This window comes from Lagopus leucura, unplaced genomic scaffold (assembly GCF_019238085.1).
Source record: "Lagopus leucura isolate 7727_CA_CO unplaced genomic scaffold, USGS_WTPT01 Super-Scaffold_100036, whole genome shotgun sequence".
In the NCBI taxonomy this organism is placed as follows: domain Eukaryota; kingdom Metazoa; phylum Chordata; class Aves; order Galliformes; family Phasianidae; genus Lagopus; species Lagopus leucura.
In genome coordinates, this window is record NW_024962285.1 from 715,801 (window position 1) to 737,665 (window position 21,865).

At 38.0% G+C, this 21,865-nt stretch overlaps 1 protein-coding gene across 4 annotated transcripts in view; it reads right to left on the reverse strand.

The window, feature by feature from the left end:
- PTBP3 (polypyrimidine tract binding protein 3) overlaps positions 1-21,865 on the reverse strand; it is a 48,982-nt gene that overhangs the window by 864 nt on the left and 26,253 nt on the right. For all 4 annotated transcript variants that reach the window (XM_042882917.1, XM_042882914.1, XM_042882916.1 and 1 more), the window contains 10 exons: positions 21,113-21,259; positions 14,149-14,313; positions 11,162-11,272; positions 9,584-9,758; positions 7,159-7,230; positions 6,407-6,492; positions 2,759-2,792; positions 2,037-2,129; positions 1,272-1,488; positions 211-288 (listed from right to left, as the gene is read on the reverse strand). In XM_042882917.1, coding sequence (XP_042738851.1) covers positions 211-288; positions 1,272-1,488; positions 2,037-2,129; positions 2,759-2,792; positions 6,407-6,492; positions 7,159-7,230; positions 9,584-9,758; positions 11,162-11,272; positions 14,149-14,313; positions 21,113-21,259 — 1,178 coding nt within the window. The remainder of the gene's footprint in view (positions 1-210; positions 289-1,271; positions 1,489-2,036; positions 2,130-2,758; positions 2,793-6,406; positions 6,493-7,158; positions 7,231-9,583; positions 9,759-11,161; positions 11,273-14,148; positions 14,314-21,112; positions 21,260-21,865) is intronic.

Genomic DNA, 21,865 nt, shown 5'->3' on the forward strand with positions numbered 1-21,865 from the left:
CAAAGGTCAAATATTTTCCATTTAGTTATGCTAGCATAATATTTTCAATTATTCACTTAAAATTTTAAGATTATAATTAGCACAAGCATTGTCACAAGCTGTTAAGCTTTTGCCTATAGATAGTGTTATACACAAATGGAATTTCTCCAAAAAGCAATTAGCCATCTTTTAGGATGAAAGATCTCACAGCATTTTTAAATGAGAACTTACTGGAAAAATCTGAAGGCTTTCACAGTAGATCCAGTACGTGCAAAAAGACTCTTAATATCGTCAAAAGAAACAGAAGTCCTGTTTAAAAGCAAACAAAACAAATCAAAATCTTCTCAACGTGTAAAAGAGCACAGACTACAGTCTTTGCAGCAGTAGCAAACCATGAGTTCTTACTGCTAAATTCAATTCAACCACCTAATAGTACCCCACTAACACAAGCCCAGCTCAAACATCTTGGCTTTGACTCTATGATTTAGCACTGCAGTGTGCTACAAAAAATACTTCAGATTCAATCCATTGCTTTTCATCTTCTCCCATTCCTGCCTTGGATATATTCAGAAAGCATAAAGATTAACTGGTAGCTTCTGAAATATTTTTGTCTTTTAATTACTGCTAGCACACTTCACATATTTTCTATTTTGAAAGTCTACTTCCAAGTATCATCTCAGAGGTGTCCAATATCTCTTTTTTTTTTTTCCTGATTTGAACAAAATTCAGTAGTTTTCTTTCTTCCCCCTCCCCCCAACTCCAGATTAATTGGAGAACAAAAGAACCTTGTGCAAATTTATGTTGAGCTATCACTTCACACACTGTTGACAACATTCTAGCAAGGAAAACAGGTTGCTTCAGTTTTAGAGAACATGCTTCTTAGTAACTCCTTTTTTGTAAGCTTTCTGAATGACTGTAAAGACTATCCTTTAAACAGTGTAAGAATGATTAAAAACTGCATCAACACTACATAACAGTGTTAATCCTAGATTTGATGCAGTGTAACTCTCAAAAAGCATGCCTTTAATATTCCAGGAAAATTTATAACACAGAACTTCAGAAGTGAAAAAATTCATTTTTCCAAGAAAATATACATTAAAACCTGTCAAGAAGAACAGTAACTTTCAATCCATTATCCTCTTCATTATTTACAGTTTCAATCAATTATGCAGCAAAATGACCCATTTTTAGGAAGACACAGAAGATCAATACACCAGTTAGACTTTGTGGCTTTAAGAGCATAACCTAAGAAACATTCTCTTTGCACGAAGACCACACACATCAGTACTCACGGGATGTTGGAGAGATGTAGAGTGGCAGATGGAGGAAAGATGTTCTGGAAGTTCTTAGAGCCAGGCTTCTTAAAGCGATGTAACGGGCTATTGCTGTAGTCCTTCGTCAGACCGTTGTCATCTTCTCCTTCACGAGGGAGTTGAATATTCTGATGTTTTGAAAGAGTTGCACGCATAAACTTCCCATAAAGCTTCTGTCCATTCAAGTTGCTGATAGCTGATCAGTGGAAACATCATTGGGACACAAAAACAGATGATCGGAGGGGAATTAAAAATGGTTCTTTGGATACTGCTCTTGCCTTCTATTTAGAGTCAGATTTCACGTCCTCAGTTTAAACAGCAAGGTCCATCTCTACAAAGTGGGCTAAGTTTCTTCCCCTTCATATCATTACAATTTAACAAGTGCAAGTCTAAATGCAGTGGGAATACAAAATGGCATTGTTCTTAAACAGCTAGCAATAAGATAAGGTATATGAAAAGTGTATGATTTATTAATAGATAAACCACAGGAAAATTGTACAATTTTTTAATAGAAACATTCATTAGATTAAGACTTGCAGGGTTGTTTTTAAGCCACTACAGGAAAATCATTTGCTTACATGAAAGCAAGCTAATCAATATCAACATTTGAAAGCAAGAGCTCATATAAGAAGAGTTGGCAATAATGGATTTTGTTAGGTTAATATAGCCACTGACAGAAGGCAGATTCCTGAGCTTTATCATATTCATGATAGCTAGGACCATAACTGCCTTTAAAATCAGTACCTATTTGAGCCTGGGTTGCATCTGCCATCTGAACCAAAGCATTTTCTTTATTCTTAAACATGATCTTCACACGAAGCACATCGCCATAGGCACCTATGAAAATTCAGAAAGAAAATTTGTATTACTACAAAAAGCACACGTGCAAGTCTGTTGCTTTTCACTAAAATTAGCTTAACAAAGAATAATCATCTCATTAAACAGCTTGCTTAGAACATTAATATGGAGATATTTCAAGCTTGTATATTATTCTTTGAGGCTCAGAAATAGGAAAAAAACACACACCAAGTAGGATCTCAGTAATACAATTGCATGTTTATGTTCAGCTGTTAAGTAGTGCAAGTGTTAAAAGTCCTCTCAACAGAGGGGTATTAAAACATTACCATGTCAACATTCTTCCCTGCAAATAACAAATATGCCATTTCTGTAGCCCGTTTCCTCCAAGACAACCTTTGCTTTTCCATCTTACTTTGCTTTGCCATTCTTTGTAGTGAAGAAATCAGAACACACAGTGAAATTCTTCTGAAACTGCAACAATTCTGTCTTTTTGGTACCTGTGTCTTACAGACACTGACTCAAAAGACCATCATTTAAAACCAGCACATTCTCTTGTGCATTTTCTGGACAAAAACAGAAAAACTGAAGTGTAATTAATCACCATTTGCCACTTAAGTAAAAAGAGCTCTAGCCCTATAGTTTCTAAAGGTACATTTGACGTATCTTACCAAATAGGATGAAAAGTCCATGCGGTGTGATGGCCTGTTTAAATGATAAAATGAGTGTATTAATTTTAAAGCCAGGCAAATAAAGAAACCTAGACCTTAAGCACATGGTAAACTAAAACAATGGGAGAGATTCTAAACACTAACAGCATTAAACCATTTCACCAAAAGCCATTTGCATCAGTAACTAGAGTGTATTCATTCCTGTTAATGCATATTTATTATGCACATATCAAATACATAAACAGGCTAACACTTCAGCTCATGCATTTTCATCACTCAAAACTCAGAGACTGTCAAGCTGGAGAAATTATTAATATGTTAAGTGGCTTAATTACTTGAAATTATTCTTTCTAAGCTTTCTAAGACAGCATTTCATACACTGACAAATCAAAGCAATTTGCTACGCTAAAAGTAGAAAAGATCATTCAGTAAGTCATTTGTCTTTTCTAGACTGCAGATACCACCTAAAAAACTAAAACTGGTTGCAGCAACATGCATTTGCTTTGTTTCAATTTTGTCCCCGTGACCACACGTTACTAATATGCACACTATTTAATTAATACATGAAGCACATATGGAGTGATAATTAAATTGTCTGATTAAAAGCTTTGAAAAGAAAGCCTGAAATAAGTAATTTTTCTTCAGAGATTTTTCATTAAATCCTAATGTACCAACTTCCCCAGTCACTAAAGAAGAGAATTTGCACTCTAATCAACACAAACTTTATTCAGCTGAGACAACAGTTTTGCCCGTAGCGAGCACTAACAATTTATGTTGCATTATGCATTGCAGTATAAAGTTCTAAACGGTAACTTCTTAGATATAATTAGTATTAAGCAAAGCAGCAAAGTCCTAAACATAGATCTGATCTATGCTTCACATATCCTTATTCTGAAAAAGCAGTCTCTTGAGGCTCAGAGAACCATCTTAAATAATTATTTGTACAAAGCTCATCAGAAATCTGTAATTACTTGATAAGATACACTGACAAAACAGTGTAATTGCTTCGTCTTACAGTCCGAATCTATAGCTTTCTTTTAATGCTTAATGTGAAATCTAATTGTTACTAAGAAAAAAAAAGTATAAAACACAGCAATTACTTACAGATTAAAGGAATTGGTCAACAGACCTCTAAACTTTTGAAATATGAATGACTTCCATTTTGACAATACCTCTTAATTTCATAAGTTTTATGGTTAAGTGAATCCAGTGAGAGCATAAAACAAACAAGAGTTTAAAATCACTGTAGTAGAATTGCTTATCAGCAGTTAAGTAAAACTCTGTATTATGTTACGGCCTTTCTAAAGCTGACTTATTAATTAAGAGATGTAGATTGCTTCTAGTTAAGTATACATTAATGCATAAAGTTTGAGTAACAAGTGCAAAGCTACGAAACAAATCACTGTAACAGTAACTCCCTTGGCAGTTTTATTGCAAACACATAGGAGAAAAAACAATTCTGCGGTACTATAAAAAGTGAATAGACATATTTACTGACGTTAAAAAATGGATTTATAGATATGTTATACCAAGGGACACCCATGCTCCTCCTCTTCAGTCTGAGAAAGCTTGCCAAACTGGAGTCGTAGAGTTGAACCCAGTGGTCCCTGGGGGTCCCTTCCAAACCCAGGCTTCACACAGCACCACACAAACCCAAACTCTGTGCGTGAGAGCAGTGCCCAAATGCTCCCTAAGCTCCAGCAGCCCAGGGCTGTGCCCCTGCCCTGGGGAGCTGTGCCATGCCCTCCATCCTCTGGGGCACAGCCTTACCCTGCCCCCCTGACCTCCTGTGACGCAGCTCCTGTGAGGACTGCAGCTGCATAAGGCCTTCCCTCAGCTCCTTTGCTCTGGGATGAAAGACGAGGAACGTTTCATCAATGTTTCGAAGAAAAGTAACTTGCCATGTTTCCATCTTTATTCCTCTTCCCTCTAGTTTCTCTGACTTCTCATGTATGAAAAATTCTTTAGATTTCCCAATGATAAAATGGCACCTTAAGAACTGTAATATCACCGAGGTATCAGTGAGTTTAGCCCTATGTTGTGCACTACCTCAAACATTTTGCATGTATAATCTCAGACAGATCACTAATTACAAACTCACCATTACATTACTAAACTATTTTTTTTCCTGCACGAAATTGTGCTTAGAACCTTTCCACTGCTGAACAGAATTTTTAAGCTTTATCAGTAATGGAAATTTGCTCAAACGAAAACAGAGATCATAGAATCACGGAATCACCAAGGTTGGTAAAGACTTCTAAGATCACCCAGTTCAACCCTTCACCTATCACCAATATTTCCCCAGTAAACAATGTCCCTCAGTATCACATCTGAGTGTTTCTTGGACACCTCCTGGGTCAGTGACTCCACCACCTCTCTGGGCAGCCCATTCCAGCACCTGACCACTTTTTCGGAGAAGAATTTTTCTGTAACATCCAACCATCTCCCTTGGTGCAACTTGAGGCCATTCCCTCTATTCTTATCACTAGTTACATGGGAGAAGAGGCTGGCCCCCCACCTTGCCACAGCCCCCCTTCAGGTATTTGTAGGAAGTGACAGGGTCTCCCCTGAGCCTCCTCTTCTGCAGACTGAGCAATCCCAGTTCTCCCAGCTGCTCCCTCATAAAGCCTGTGCTCCAGACCCTTCACAGCTTTGTTTCCCTTCTCTAGACATGCTCCAGGGCCTCAATGTCTTTCTTGCAGTGAAAGGTTCAAAACTGAACACAACATTCAATGTGGCATTGCAAATACTGAGTACAGAGGAATGATCAGTTCCCTGTTCCTGCTGGCAACACTATTTCTGCTACAAGCCAGGATGCCATTGCCCTTCTTGGCCACCCAGGCACACTGCTGGCTCATGTTCAGCCAAACATCAATCAATACCCCCAGGCCCATTTCTTCTATACAACCTTCCAGCTACTCTGCTTCAAGCAGGTAGCATTGCCTGGATTTGTTGTGGCCAAAGAACAAGACTCAGCACTTGGTCTTTCTGACCTTCATCCTACTGGCCAGCATGCCCAGATCTCTATGTAGGGCCTTCCCACCCCCATGCAGATTGACACTTCCTGTCAACCTGGTGTCATCTGCAAATTTATTGAGTGTGCACTCAATATCCTCATCCAGATCACCAGTAATAATATTTAAGAGGACAGGCCCCAGTACCAACTTTTGGAGAACTGCTTGTGACAAGTCACCAGCTGGATTTAATTCCATTCACCACCACTTTCTAGGCCCAGCCCTCCAGCCAGTTTTTTACCCAGAAAAGAGTGTACCTGTGCAACCCATGGGCTGCCAGCTTCCCCAGAAGAATTCTGTGGGAGACAGTGTCAAAGGCTTTCCTGAAATCTACACAGACTATGTCAACAGCCTTTCCCTCATCCACCAAGTGGGTCACTTCATCACAGGAGATCAGGTTGGTCAAGCAGAACCCTTAGGTGAACCCTTGCTGGCTGGGCCTGATCTCCAGGTTGTCCTGCACACGCCATGTGAGCTTCCTCAAGATGATCTGCTCCATAAGTAATGCTCAGATTTTGGTATTATCAGCACAGAACTTTGCTCATTTGTTGCTTCAACTAAAGCTAATTTGCAATAAGGATTCTGGCAGCTGGTACAAGTAGTGACTTGCATCAGTACTACAGATCAAACCTACCTCAGGGTTGAGGTTGCTGACCAGTAAAACAGAATTTCCTGGAACACTTGGGTTACTCATCCGTACAGATGCCACAGATGTGGTGACTGCAAGAAAAGAAAGTTTTCCAGGTAGAGGTGAAATTGAAAGATTTGAAATTGTACTTACAGCATCACTTGAGACATTTTAGAAGACAAAAGCAGACTAGGCTCCTCAAAAAATTTGATTTTCAATAAAAACAGTGTTTAGAAGTTAAGGTATTCCAAGTATCTGATTAATAAAGCAAAATGCACTTCCCCTCTAATGATAAAGAAATACTGAGCCACGGCAACAGATCCACTGAGAAGGGGATACAAATGGCAGCTCAGAGTTTATCCTGTGCTAGGAAGGAACAGATTGCCATGTTTAGAAGACTACTTATTTCTCTTTTTATATTTAGAAAAGAGGAGACTTCCCCTTTTACCTTTAAATGTGCAAGAAGACTTTCAATTCTTAGAAAAATAGATACTTAGAATTTCTTCTCTTGTAGGTAATCTTTTTAAAGCATTACATTTCTTCATTTATTAAATTAAAAATTATATCAACATACGTTTTTTATTATGGCAAGAAATTTTACTGAGAAGCCAGGTGTATTCTGATAGACTGCTAGCCCCAAATGCAAATGCAAGCACTAATGGCTTTAGGTTTTCTGTCTATTTGTTTGGTGCATGCATGTTTGGGTTTTTGCTTGCTTTTTTTGTTTGTTTTAATTGAAGATGGAACATTACCAGCACCTTGAGGAATGTATGCAAACGGGCCAAATCCACTAGTCCCTACATGTGGTTGGAAGATGATACCTTCGGACCCTGGTAATAGAAGACATTTAATTAAAACAGAGACTTTAACATTCCTGGAAAACAGAAGAGACTTCAGGAATGAGAAAGCTGCCAGCGCTGCTATTCTCACTTTCATCTGTGATTGCATCTTCTATAAATGTTTGAATAAAAATTAAAAAAAAAAAAAAAAAACCCTTCTAATTGAAATCCACATTTCTGTGTTTACATTTTTTAGTCACTTCTTAAGTCTAACATTGCATGTCTCTCAGTGTCCCTCTCTAAAATGCAATTTAGACAAATTTGACAATGAAAGCCCAGCATAGATTAGTATTCATTGAAGTTTAGACATCTGTGGTGCCCAGTATATTTTTTGTTTATAAAACTGAAATGCATTCTAGAAATTTTCTGGAAGCAAATCATGCCATGTTTTACAATGATGAGACATCACTATTTCCTAGATATTTATGAGAAAGTATGGGCTAAATAATTAAACAACCAAAACCAGTCTGAGTTTCTGAATTCTAGTAGCTACTAAAGTATATTTTTCTTCTCAAGCAGAAGCACCTTTCCAGTACAGATATATTAAAAAAAAAAAAAAAAACAAAAAAAAAAAAACAGCAACTGCATTTACAAGCATTAAACAGATTTGGAATACCAGTGTAGAAAGATCTTGCTCCAAAGGTGGCTCACTGGCTTTCATGCTACTATGTGGAGATAAGCACTACCTTGGGTAACAAGTAAGGTTGTGTTAGATGCAAGATTGATTTCTGGATTCTTTCATATGTTAGCACTCTAGACTGTTGGCTTTTTATTTTAATAAATCAGGACACACATAATCAGTACATGAAACCCACCAATCTGCAGTGTCTTAGTACTCAAACTTTCACCACTGACTAAAAGTAAGCTATGCTCACTAACAAATGGTCGATACAAATAATACAGCTCCTTATGAAGTACCAGTTATGAATCACAATAACAATAAATGAAAGAGACACCGCAGATCAAGTACTCATAAATATTGCATAATGTCACACCTCCTCTTATCTGTAGTGTCAAAGCACCTTTAATACAAACAATGGAATACATTCATCAGACCAAAGCAAGTCATTGTGTTCTTCATAATGCACCAGTGTGTGCATTATGCTGACAAGTTCTGGCAATAAGGATATGAATAAAGATACGAATCACATATTCACAATCCAAGAACGATAATGGAAATGTTAATGAAGAGATAAAGAGCTTTCATTCTGCCAAATGAGATCTGCATGTTGCACACTGATACCAAAATCATACGTGTAAAAGTTGTCAAACAGAACTAATGCAGAAAGATCTGGAACTCTTTGATGCATGTTTTATTTGTAAAACCATTTGCTTTACAGCTGGCAGGTAGCTCTCAAAGCATACTCATTCATGTATTTCTGCCCATGCTGAATGGATGAGGAAGATTTTAAAATTCAAAACATTCACAAAAATGTGATTTTTTAATTCTTTCTTTTTTTATTATTTTTTACAGTGCAGTATCTCAAAAATTTTAGTTTTACTATTAGGATACCTTCAAGTCTACAGTAAAATTGGATGCATTATTCTGATACCTGCTTTATCATAGAATTATAGAATGGCTCAGACAGTTCTCCCTCAAACCTGCCTGTACCAGTAATAAAACAGGAAGCATAAGTACTGACATGACTCCCAATGTCTTTTCATCGCATCATTCAGCCAAGTGGTATTTGAACACACGTGTGGCAGCAATTAATCTGTTTGAAGATTTGCACTTATTATCAAAGTTGAACAAACAAGCATGCATGTGCTGTTTATGCCAAAAGGGCTTCTCAAAGTCACTTCAAGTAGATAATGCTTTCTCTATGCAGTGGAAGTGACTTTCAAAATTTACTAAAGGAATTCACTAAAATTTTCTTTCAGAAGGCAACTATAAAATGTAATTGCAGAAATTGTGTATTTCTTATAGTTTATTCCCAAACATTTACTTTCAAGTAGCTTTAGGGAATCAGTCAATTTTGAATGGCTGCCATTGACTTTGCTGATATGCAATGTCTATTATATTGCCTTACACCAATGATATAATTCCACACCACTCTAAAAACACAGCTTTTTGACAACGCTTATAATTTCCCCACCTGAATATATTCTGATAACCATTTATCTGAGCACGGTTTCAAATACTCGTTTATCTAGAACAGGATTTTCTGCTTTCAACACAAATTTTACTGAGTCTAACAATTAGGGTTATACATAAAATGTTCTTTTGTTTGTTTGTTTTCAACAGAATCTATTATACAGCCAGAGAATAAAACTCCTAAGAGTATGCAGTGTAAAAAGCATAATGATCATACTGCGTTTTTATCACAAAATAAGGCCTTCTTACCAAAGGCAGCAATTATGGCTGGATCCAGGGGTAGTTGGACATCAGAAGCTGGAAGGTCAAAGCGAGTGAAATCTCTGCTTTTCTCATTGTTGTACTTCACCTTAAGGCTTGTTAACTTTGAGAAATCAATATGTAGAGTGCAGCATGCATTGTAGATATTTCGGCCATCCAGAGCCTGGAAACAAATGGTTAAATTTTCAGGTACAACACACTTTGTTGCAAACCTCCCTCCTAAGTTTATTTTTATCTGTATCAAAAAAGAGAAAAAAGGGCAAGTACCAATAGATAAATATTCTGCGCCTTTCATCTCAAAGCTGAGTATAAAGGCAACCCTTCTGGACTAGGCCCATTCCAGGCAGCTCGAAAGCAGAATGCACTGGTGGTGCCTTTGTGATAACATTTTTAAGAAAGAGTAAAAAAACAAAACTGCACATCTGCTGCCAGAGGGAGGAGTAGTAAACATGAGAGAATTGAGGTCAGTGCAGGAGGAGGGCATAACGTGCTCCACGTGCGGAGCAGCAGCTCCCTGCAGCTCAGGAGAGGCCCACAGCAGAGCAGTCTGCAGGCTGTGGGCACTGCATAGAGCAGATCTCCCCACGCAGCTGTGGAGAAGCCCTTGGTGCAGCCGTGGATGCGGCCTGGAGAGGTACAGCCTATGGTACGACTCATGCCCCTGCAGGAGCAGGCCTGGGCCGGAGCTGTAGCCTATGGAGAGGACCCCAGAGTGGAGCAAGAGCTGCATGCAGCCCATGGGGAAACCAGTCTGTTCCTGAATGACTACATGCCATCCTGGAGCAGTTCTTGAAGAACTGCAACCTGTGGGAAGAGGCTACAGTTCACATGCAGCCTTTATGAAGGACCATATTCCACAGGAGAGACCCCACACTGGAGCCAGGGGAAAAGTATGGGGAGGAAGGAGAGTAGAGACCAAGTGCTATGGACTGACCACAGATCCCATTTTGCACACACTTGTACTGCTTACAGAAAGAGGAAGTAGTAGAAGAGACAGGAGTGAAACAGAACCTGAAAAGAAGAGGTGTGAGAGGAAGGTGTTTCTAGTTTTGCTTTTAGTTCTCACTATCCGTATCAATGTGAAATAAATTTATCTTCCTCAAGTTGAATCTATTTTGCCCATGATGGTAACTGGCAAATGATATTGTTCTTAACTCACAAGCTTTTCATCTTATTGTCTTCCTGTCTTGCTGAGGAGTGAAACAGAGAGCAGCTTGGTGGGCATCTGGCAACCATTCAGGGTTAACCCAGTCTTCAGATTAATCCTCACCAAAAACAGTTTAGTTTGACACAGAAAAGACTTTTTGTCACAACCACAGCTACTAGTCTTCCCTACCAACAGCCCTAAACTTTGATTTGGTAGAACCATACTGACTGCTGTCTGTGTGCTATACACTTTCTTACATTTGATGGTAGAGTACCATTCTAATGAAGGTTGTCAAAGTTATTCTAGTGCAACAAGACAGTTAGAATGAAAAAAAGTCAAAGTTAATGGGCAAGCTATCAGTAATGTTAGCATAGTGACCATCTTACCTGAGGAAAACACGGTGAGTACACTGCACTTACCATTTTGGCATAATATGCATTCACTGGTTCAGCATACTGGATCAAAGCTTGAAACTGATTATTCCTTGTAAAGGTGACAATCTTCAAGACAAATCCAAACCTAGAGAAAATCTGAGAAGAAAGAAATACAGACTTTAAATTAAAAAAAAAAAAAATCATTCTGTGATTTAAAACAAAACCAGCATTTTGATACTTAATATAAATTTTCTGAGACATACCTTTAGTAAGAGCTGAATAGAAATGAATTGCTATCAGAATTTGTTTCAGGTTAAAAAAAAAAAAGAAAAAAAGAATATATAAAAGATGGGGAGGAAGGATAAAATTCCTCTGAAGGATTAGCAATGAACTAATTCTAACTAATAATAATGACTAAAAAAGATAAGACCAGCCTAAGGAGGCTTATGTCCCATGTCAAAGCTGAGTTATGAGAAATGGACTTTCACAAGTCAGTTAGATAGGGACTGTAAACTGTCAAGATAGGCAACCTTAGAGCCTGTATTTCAAGCAATTTCTGCAAACTTATGATCAAACATCTCTCTCCAGTAAGTAGTTTGTAGACACATTAACAACATAGGTCCACTGTCTTAAGTGGAAAACAAGGAAAGAGGCAAGACAAGCATTTGCTTGAGACCCATCCTTTTATCGATGTATAGATGTATCAATTTATAATTGAGTGGTGTTTGATTTACTGCAAATGTAGGCATTGCAGAAAAGTTTTTAAAGGCTGAAATTTTGTATGTATATATATATATACACACACACACATACATATACAGAGTACATTCAGAATGAGAGCACGTAATACACAAAACACTCATGTGACATAATGACAGCTTCTGGGGCACACATGGAGAATGTGGACAAAAACGTAGAGAGGTTAAGACACAACACGCAAGTGCAAAGAAATGACTGCAGAAGTAACAGTGAAAGAGGAAAAGTGAGTTTTGAAAGCACCAGTAGTTCTAGAACGAAGTTCTAAAGCAAAGAAAAGCACCACAGCAATCAGAACCCCTAGAAAAATATTAATCCTAGAAGGGAAAGATATACAAGAGATAAGGACAAGCATCTCTTTCCAGCCTATTAGCCTTAGAGTCATAGAGTCACTGCTCTAAAACTTCATGCCCAGTTTTTCAGGATTTTATGCTACAGTCACCATTTCCTGGTAGAAGACAAAGCAGAAACTTTTTTTCAAAGCAATTTAAAGCTAGCTATCCAGTTCCTGTTCACAAAACACTTCCCCTTAAGAAAGGTCTAAGTGCAGTTTCTAAATGTGTGCTTCCATGCACATTTCCACAAAAACAAATAGACATTTTTAAGATATACCTGTTTGTTTCTAAAGCGAAACCTCACAGCTTTGTTTCTACAAATATAACACCAGCTATTCTGTTTCTTACAATAGATATTTTAAGGCAGATTGTGAATAAACAAACAAATAAATACTATATGTAAACAGAAGTTTTGTATGACAGCCTGCCTATAAGTATATGGTACTATACTTGTTGGTAAAATTCTCTCATTTCTATTAGCTTTCCACACTTACAAAGCTAGGTTTCTCTGCAGCACTGTAGCTCTCTATCATGCACAAAGTGCTGCTTTAATTAGAGGATAGTGTCCCTTATTATGAACTCCAATTAAGCTCCCTTTTCAAGCGTTATCTGATTTTCTAGACCTATTGCAAAAATAGTTAACTGAGGGTTATTGGACAACTCAAACACAGAGAAATACAATTTCGCTGCACAGAAGTAAACATTAGTCAGATTAAAGTAATATAATATGAATCCCTTCTTCCACTGTCTGCTTTGTCAATATCAAACAAAAAAAAAAACCCAAGAGCAATAACAAAAAGCAAGAGCACACAAGGTTAGATCCAGGAGTTGCTGTTGCTATGCACTGATAGTTAGCTAATAGACTATTCTGTGTACACTAATTGTTTTAAGCAGTTGACATACAAGCTGCATGATTTATTATTGATTAAATTACATCTGAAGGTATAAACAAAGTTTAGATCACAAAAATTTTGACTTCTAAGTGACAGCTAGCAGCACACAAATTAATCCATTCTTGTTGGAGGGACAAAGAGAAAAAATTAACGTAAGGAAGCAAGAGGAAATAGCAAGTGTTGATAACAAGCATTTGAGATGCTAAGTAGAGCAGCAAAAACAGTTTTGTCCAGACTGCAGCTCCTTGTAAAAAATCGCTAATCATTTTAAATCATATTAACTCAGGAAAATCATATTAGGGGCATGTGTTGCAAAGATTTACTGGTATTTATAAAAGCTTCAAGTATGAAATTCTTTGCAATACCTGAAAGAAAAATATTGACAAATCCTCAATAATTACAAGCAGGAATTACAGTAACGTCTTTCATAGCTATAGTCTATTACTGTAGTTCTGAGCAAGCAAAGCAAGCGACATTCTAAGAGCCTACAATAATTTAAAATATTTGCCCAACCATCTATACTTGCATGTAACATCCCTTGTACCAACTTGTAAGAGTGATTTTAAAATGCTAAAATATAACACAAACTTTAAAAAGTTACCAAGCACAAGGAGTAGTAAAATAAGGCAAGAATTCACTAATTCCTAGGCACAAAATTCAAAGTAGCAATTTGAGCTCATTATTCCTTTCACAGAACTCTTGCTACAATTTTAACTAAGTTAAAGAACTACAAACCAGAGAAGAAACAAAACCAACCAACCAAAGCAGGAGAAAAAATCATGAAAAGCCAACTAGAAAAGTCCTGTTTAATCCAATTTTTAGGGTGGTTTTTTGTTTTTTTTTGTTTTTGTTTTTCTTTTTTGAGTAAAACTAATTCAAGCCTAGATCTCTAAATTACAACAAATCACGTTGGAATGACAGTCTTTATTCAAGCTGAGTCATGCATGACTGATGGCCCATAGGTACTTAAAAAAAAAAACAAAACAACCCCATCTATAGTGGCAACACAGAAACAGATTTTACTGTTTGTTTTACCAATTTTTATTACCTGATACAGCACATCTAAAGTGACAGGGTAGAAAACATTTTCAACAATGATTCGAAGAACAGAACTGTGACTTGGAGAGACCCCACCTTCAGGAGCAAAAGCACTTGTAATAGCCACGTTTCCATACTGCACAGTATTCACAGCTTGCAGTGCAGCTTGAGCATTCTGAAATCACAACACAGCAGAGACCACGATTAACTTACACACATGCAAACTATTTATGTCTAAACAAAGATCTCTTACAAAGCAAAGATGTAAAATGCACTTAATGTGCAGCATTTAAAAGCCATATTCCCTCTTCTTAAATATCTATCGAAATACAACATTTTAATGGATTTTCAACCAGTCAGTAAAGCACAAACTGCTTGGTTTGCTTTATTAGGATTTGATTTTCTCCAGGAACTGAGTTTTGGCAAACACAACCTTAGAAGGTGCACATTCTGTTCTCTTTCTTCCCAGAGCCAAAATATCAGCTACAAAATAAAGCATTTTTAACTCATTTCTCAAACTACCTCACTGGAATTTGAGAAGTCTTTTTGACTGGACCTTTCTCAAAAAGACATTTGGATTGCTTCTAATAGCCTTGCAGAGAGACATTCCTTTCCAAACACAGTGCTGTGACTTGAAGCCATACCTCAGTAACACCCTTCTCTTGGAAGCCTGACTAAACATGACACAAGGTGTGGATGTTACTCGATTTCTTCTAAGCTTCCAGAATAAACTGTCCTCAGAGCTGAGCCTAGATACTAAGACATCAGTAATTTAATGCTCAGTTGCTAAGCTCTCTAAAATTTAAATAAAAAACTCAAATGAAAGGGTCATAATTGAATACATACATTTATATTCAAAAAGTAGGGAATATTGTTTTTGTAGGAGAAAGAAAGTATTCCCTCATGCACTGAACTGAAAATGATAAGAAGTGGTCTTATTTGCAAACGTCACTTTTTTGAGGCTGTTACCTTCACCACACCCTTGAATCTTGTTGCCTTATTTATTTGTTTTTGCAGATAACAAACCAATCCAGCAAAGAGACAAATGACACTTATCAGAGCAACAAGTTAGCAAGATTCCAGTACCTTTCATGTTAGCACAAGTTAAAGATGAGGCCTGATTGTTGCCCTAATCCCTATATGCGGTATTAGTACAGAAAATAAGAACTGTTACCCAACCAACCACATTCCAGAACTTATTTAAGATACACTTATCTTTAAGAAAACACAATGTAAAAATGAAGCCCTATGGTTTTGTGGGAGGCCTGCTACTACATTACTGACACACTGACAGGAAGAAAGGAAAGAGTCAGTGAGAAGGGTTTACTGGACAAGATGTGGTTATTTTCTTCATGCCCTGAAGTTACTGAGATCTATCTTCTAATAATAGAACTTATGAATGAAAAAGTTCTTTCCAAACATACTATATGAAGTATTTTTAAGTTATGCAGAACATAAAGACCACAGAAAAAAATGTGTCAGTATCTCAAGCCAATACAAGTGAGAGGCTTCAAAAAAGAAAATTAAAAAAAAGAAAGAAAAAAATAATCAAAGCAGTAATAACACTCCAGAAACAAAATCGTTAGAAGATAGAGTTCACAACATATAAAAAATCAAAGTAATCCAGGCAAATTGACATGACTTCTTCCAAAGACAGGAAAAGTAGCAACCTTTTGGACTTCCAAACCACGGAATCAGTTTGCTTTTACCATTGTTCAGAAGTACACAGCAAGATTTCTTCTTCATGCATCTCTCGCCCTCACTCCTCTTAGCCAGATTAAAGAGAGAAAACACGTCAGGCTGGAGCAGGAAGGAGTAGAGAAAAAGCAATACAAATAGACCACAGCTTCCGTTCCCTTTCTCCTGTACTGAATGGGAAGGGGAAGAGGTAACAGCAGTGAAGGGAGCAGAAGTGAAAGGCAAGGCCTTCAGGTAGATATGGTTTTCGGGTTGTGTTGGGTTTTGGTTTTCTGCTGTTTGTTTTTTGTTCTTTTTCTTCTTACTATCCTACTCTACTTTTAAAGGGCAGAAAATTAAGTTCATCTTCCTCAAATCAAATCCACTTAATCTATGATGGCAGGAGGTGAGCAGTATCCCTGTCATTATCACAGCCTATGAGTTTCATCATCATATTTCCTTCCGTCGTGTTCTGCTGTGGATGGAGTGAGCACAGCTTGGTGCACACTTGAGAGACATTCAAGGTTTACACATTGCAGGCATAAAAATGTGCATTTGAAGTCGCAGTATCATGGTGACTTTAACAGTAATGAAGTTGATGACAAGTTCTAGTAAACTGAGCTTCCAAATGCAGTTACTTAAGGTGTAATACGCTCACCATAGAGATCACTGCTACTGAGACAATCCTACTACATTTTTCCTCTGAATCCTGAAGTATTCAGCATATTACCCCAGAAAACTGTTCAGTTTTTAACTGCCAAGTTACGAGCTGAATCATTCAGAAGAATCCAGGAAGCACCAGAGCTATAAAGCAGAGAGTAAAACATACAGCTGGAAGCAGGAGAAACAACATCCAAGATTAGCTCATTTTGACAGTAAAATGCTGCTAGGTGAGTTCAATTACTCACGGAATTGCTACTTCAAGGATATCTCAAGCTCCTTCAGTTTTTAATACTGCTAATTAACAAACAAATGCTCATTAAAAAAAAGTATCATTAATGTCACATTTCTACTAGAAACCTAGTCCAGAAGTCCAATTAGAGAGCAGTTACTCTTTAGAGTAGCTGCCTCTGAGAATATCCCTTAGTCACTTCTTCCCCAGCTGTTCAATACTGAATGTAACAACAATAATACCAGCGCTATGAAATACAAATGAAACATTAAACATAGAGACTTCTCAAAAAGTTATATACTTTCCATCCCAATTAATGAATTCATCATTTAAGAGCTTGCTTTCATATAGTACTAGGCATTGAGGGATATTACAAATGCCAGCTTACACAAAGGGCACAACTAACAATATAATATGTCCATCAATGAAGCATGGGCATGTAGAGAGATCAAAACCCTGACATTATATGACTATTATTAGTACAAATTACAGTAGTTTCAGGTAAATGAAGCTAAGTCTTTCTCTTGCATTAAGATCCACTTAAAAGGGCAACAGAGAGTATTCTCAGTCATTGGAAACTGAATCTATAATTAGACACTTGCCCATCTCAGAAAAGGACCTGGAAGTCCTGATGAATGAAAAGCTTAACATGAGCCAGCAATGGTGCCCTTGCAGCTCAGAAAGCAAATGGTATCCTGGGCTTCATCAGAAGAGGGATGGCCAGCAGGGACAGGGAGGTGATTGTCCCCCTCTACTCTGCTCTTGGGAGGCCCCATCTGCAGTACTGTGTCCAGGTCTGGAGTCCCCAGTACAAGAAAGACAGGGAGCTGTTGGACAGGGTCCAGAGAAGAGCCACAAAGATGAGCAGGGGACTGGAGCACCTCCACTATGAGGACAGGCTGAGGGAGCTGGGCTTGTTCAGCTTGGAGAAAAGAAGGCTGTGGGGTGACCTCATTACAGCCTTTCAGTACCTAAAGGGAGCCTACAAACAGGAGGGGAATCAACTCTTTGAAAGGGTCGATAACTGCAGGACAAGGGGAAATGGTTTTAAGTTGAGGGAGAGAAGGTTTAGGTTGGATGTCGGGGGAAGTTCTTTACAGAGAGAGTGGTGAGGTACTGGAACGGGCTGCCCAGAGAGGCCGTGGATGCCCTGTCCCTGGAGGCGTTCAAGGCCAGGTTGGATGGGGCCCTGGGCAGCATGGTCTAGCATTAAATGGGGAGGTGGTGGCCTGCGTGTGGCAGGGGGGTTGGAGATTCATGATCCTTGAGGTCCCTCCCAACCTGGGCCATTCTGTGATTCTCTTACTAAACCTCCTCAGTGAGAGGAAAGTTCCCATTCTTTTCCTTATACAGAAGGCTTGTTCTTTCAAAATGAAGGCACAATCATCTTATGACAAAAGCTGTTTCGCAATGTTAGCCTTCATGATCCCTGATGCAGGGCTCTGCTAGACAGAAGTTTACATTTGACAAATATCATTAACAAAACAGTAACTCAATATCTTGTTTTTAAGAACAGGAAGTTATCTAGAAAAGCTTCATGGAACTGTTTTGACATCACAAAATGATTCCTTTTGACATTACATGCAAGAAAACAAATAGTTATCTCAGTGCCAACAAGACAAGTATTTTATTTTTCCATCAGTCTGTGTTTTACGTAAGAAAATAATACTAGAAATAGTGATCTCTACATTCGCAAGACATAATATGCCCTTTAGAAAACAAATATGGTTATATAGCTACTTGCTGAGAATTTATCACCAACTGTAGGAAAAAGGGGTTTAAGAAATAAAGATTAGTATATGCAAGAAAGAAGTTATTATCTGTAACTTCCATGTATCAACACTTCCGATATACTTGAAAAAAGAAAAATCATTTTGCAGCAGTCTTGACTGTTTATCAACCAGTTGGGAACAGAGAGCTCTGAAGAATTCACCAATTTTATCTGTTAATTCCCAGAAAAATAATGAAGTTCTTAGAATCTACAAAGAGAGAACCAGAAGCACTTCTTCCTTCATATTTTGTTTCATTTATAATTTGTGGTTGAACAGCAGTCATTTTCTGTATTTTTTGCAGGAATTTAGTATTCTTGCAGGAATGTATAAGAGTGCTTAACGCTTCCTCCCAAACAATCCAAGAGTGTATTTAACTGAAGCTCTGGAGCAGAATGGGGCAAACAATTGACTCTTCAGCACTGAATACAAACTGGGAGATTCCCAGAAGAAATAAGGAACTTTTCTGCAGTAGGCAATAAACTCTACTCTGACTATATCACATCTCATAGGAAAGAGAAATTAGATTCTCCTGAAGAAGCTAAGCAGAACTTGAAGAAGTTCACCATACAAAACCACAATGAATAGATTTGCTTTTTCAGAAAAATATATTCAAGTCAGCTGACAGACCTAATAGAATGATTCCTTTCTAGTTGTTTTCTAATTGAGCACAGCCTCAGTCTCACTTTACATAAACAAGACAGGTGCATCCTAAGTCTCTGAGTAGCTGAAAACATAATTAAAAAAATAAACAGTTGAGGATGAAAGGTACCTTTAGAGATGATCGAGTCCAAGATCCCTGCTTCAAAGAAGTCACCTAGCTTAGATTGCTTACGACTGTTTCCAGCTAAGTTTTAAATGCTTCCAAGGATGGATACTCTATAACATCTCTGAGTAACACATTCCAATGTTTGGCCGTGCTCAAAATAAAAAGCTTTTCGTTTGCTTGCTTTTTAAATTTCAGTGCATTTTTCTGTATTCGAGTTTATGAGCGTGGACTCTTTTCAGTGATGCCCAGTGACAAGAAAAGGGGCTGTCTACACCTCACCCCTCCCCAGGTATTTGCACACATTGATAAAATACCCCTGATTTCTTTTCCCCACGCTGAATAAACCCAGCTCCCTCTGCACCTGTATGACAGGTACTCCAGTTTCTCAACTACCTTCATGGCCTTTTGCTGGACTTGCTCCATTAATGTCTATGCCTTTCTATTGAGGAGTACAGGATTAGACTCCATATTTGTGTCTCACTAGTGCTGAATAGAGAAGAGTCACTCCCTATCAATCTGTCAGTCTGAAGGCAGAAGTCTGCTTTCTGCAGCTGAGGATGCTGTTGGCTTTCTTTGCTGGAAGGACACACTGCTGCCTTATGGTAAAGTTGGGTTCATGAGCAAACACAGATCATTCTGTAGGCTAGCTAGCTGCTTTCCAACTAGTTGCTCCTAACACAAAATTATCACCTGGGTCTACTCCTTCTCAAGTGCAGGAGTTAGCATTTTCCTTTGTTTAACTTAATCAGACTCTATGAGTTCATTGCTCCAGCATGTCTAGTTTCTTATCAACAACAAGCAGTGCAACCATCTGGGATGTCAGACACTCTTCCCAGCTCTGCATTATCCATGCTGAGGATGTGTCCCATGTCATCATCTGTGATGTAAATGAAGATCACAGAATCACAGGGTTTGGAAAGGACTCCATCAAGTCCAAAACCCTCACTAAAACAGGTTCCCTAAAGCACAGGAAAACTACCAGATGGCTTATGACTGTCTCCAGAGAAGCAGATCACAATATCTCCAGGCAGGTTGATCCTGTGCTCTGTTGCCCTCAAAGCAAAGAAGTTCTTTCTCTTGTTCAGATGGAATGTCCTGAGTTCAGGTTATGCATGTTACCTCTTGTTCTGTCATTGGGCACCATCAAAAAGAGCCATCCACTTGACTCCCTCCCTGTAGTTACTACTACTGTAGTTACACTGGTAAGATCCTGTCTCAGTCTTTCCTCAAGGCTGAGCAGCCCCAGGTCTTTTGACCTTTCCTCATATATGGAATGCTCCAGGTCCTCAATCATCTTTGTGACTCCCTGCTAGACTCTCCCCAGGAGTTACCTGCCCTTCTTGAACTGGGGAGCCAAGACAGAAATATGACAGATGTGGCCTTATCAGGGCAGAGATCTCCTCCCTCACTCTGCTGGCCATGCTCTTTGTAATGCTCACCAGAATACCACTGGCTTTCTTGGCCACAATGGCACATTGCTGCTTCATGGTCAGTCTGTTACGACAACTCTCTGCATATTAAGATAACATCCCTATATTCTTCCAGGGTAACCTGGACATCCTTACACCTCTCCTATGCCTCCTTTTTATTGAGTTCTGCCAAGAAATGCTTGTTCATCCACACAGGCTTCCTGTCCATTTCAATGGATTTCCTGGCCATCAGGATGGCCATTCCTGAACTTGAGTTCCTACACAGTAATTCTAGAGGTACCAAGTCTCTTTCTGAAAGAACTTGCTGTCTATTACAACTGACAGAAAAAAAAATCTATTATAATATGATCATTAATGTAGTATTAATAGAAAATACTCTATTTACTTATGTAAGTCATATATCATTCCATCTTACTGAATGAAAATAATATACTTACAGCTTGACTAGGTATATTGTCAGTCTTAAGTTCTCTGTGATTGGAATACTGAATATACACAGGCTGATTGTGGATGTGAGGTATAGCAGAAGAGCAGTAGTTCACCATACTAATAGCATTTTCCTCAGAGGCCATTTCCAAAAAAGCCTGCAATAGAATTATAATGGTATTTAACATGATTTAGTTTACAGGAAAGAACAAAACATCAAATCATAACATATTCCTATTACAGCTCTCACCAGAAAAAGAACATGTGAAAGTATAGCATTGCACTAAAAGGTGTTCATTTATGCAAGATTGTGGGGATATTTGATTTGAATCTCTTAAAAGACTTATACATTTTAAGTACAGTATATTACTAAAGAAGAGTTGGAATAAGTATGACATATAGGAAGGCATGCTAATAAAAAATCATTGCTACTGGATTTATTAGAATCCTGAATACAAGCGTTATTGTTTCAGTTGCAAATGCATACAATGACTGAAGTAGGAAGAGGACACTAAATATCTATTGGTTTCTGCACAAAATTAACCCAGTCCAATGCTGCATACAATTTCTGAATTAATGTCTGTTGTTTTTTGAATTTCAGTGTTTATTTATGATGTAAATCACCCATCACCTGAAAGGATTTGAAGGAAAAGAAAAAAAAAAATATTTCACATAAAAGAATTAATCTCCATGTTAATTATTTTAATTGAGCAGGTCATTTCAAGACAGCTGTCAACATAAATATCAGCAAAGTAGTTCTTGAT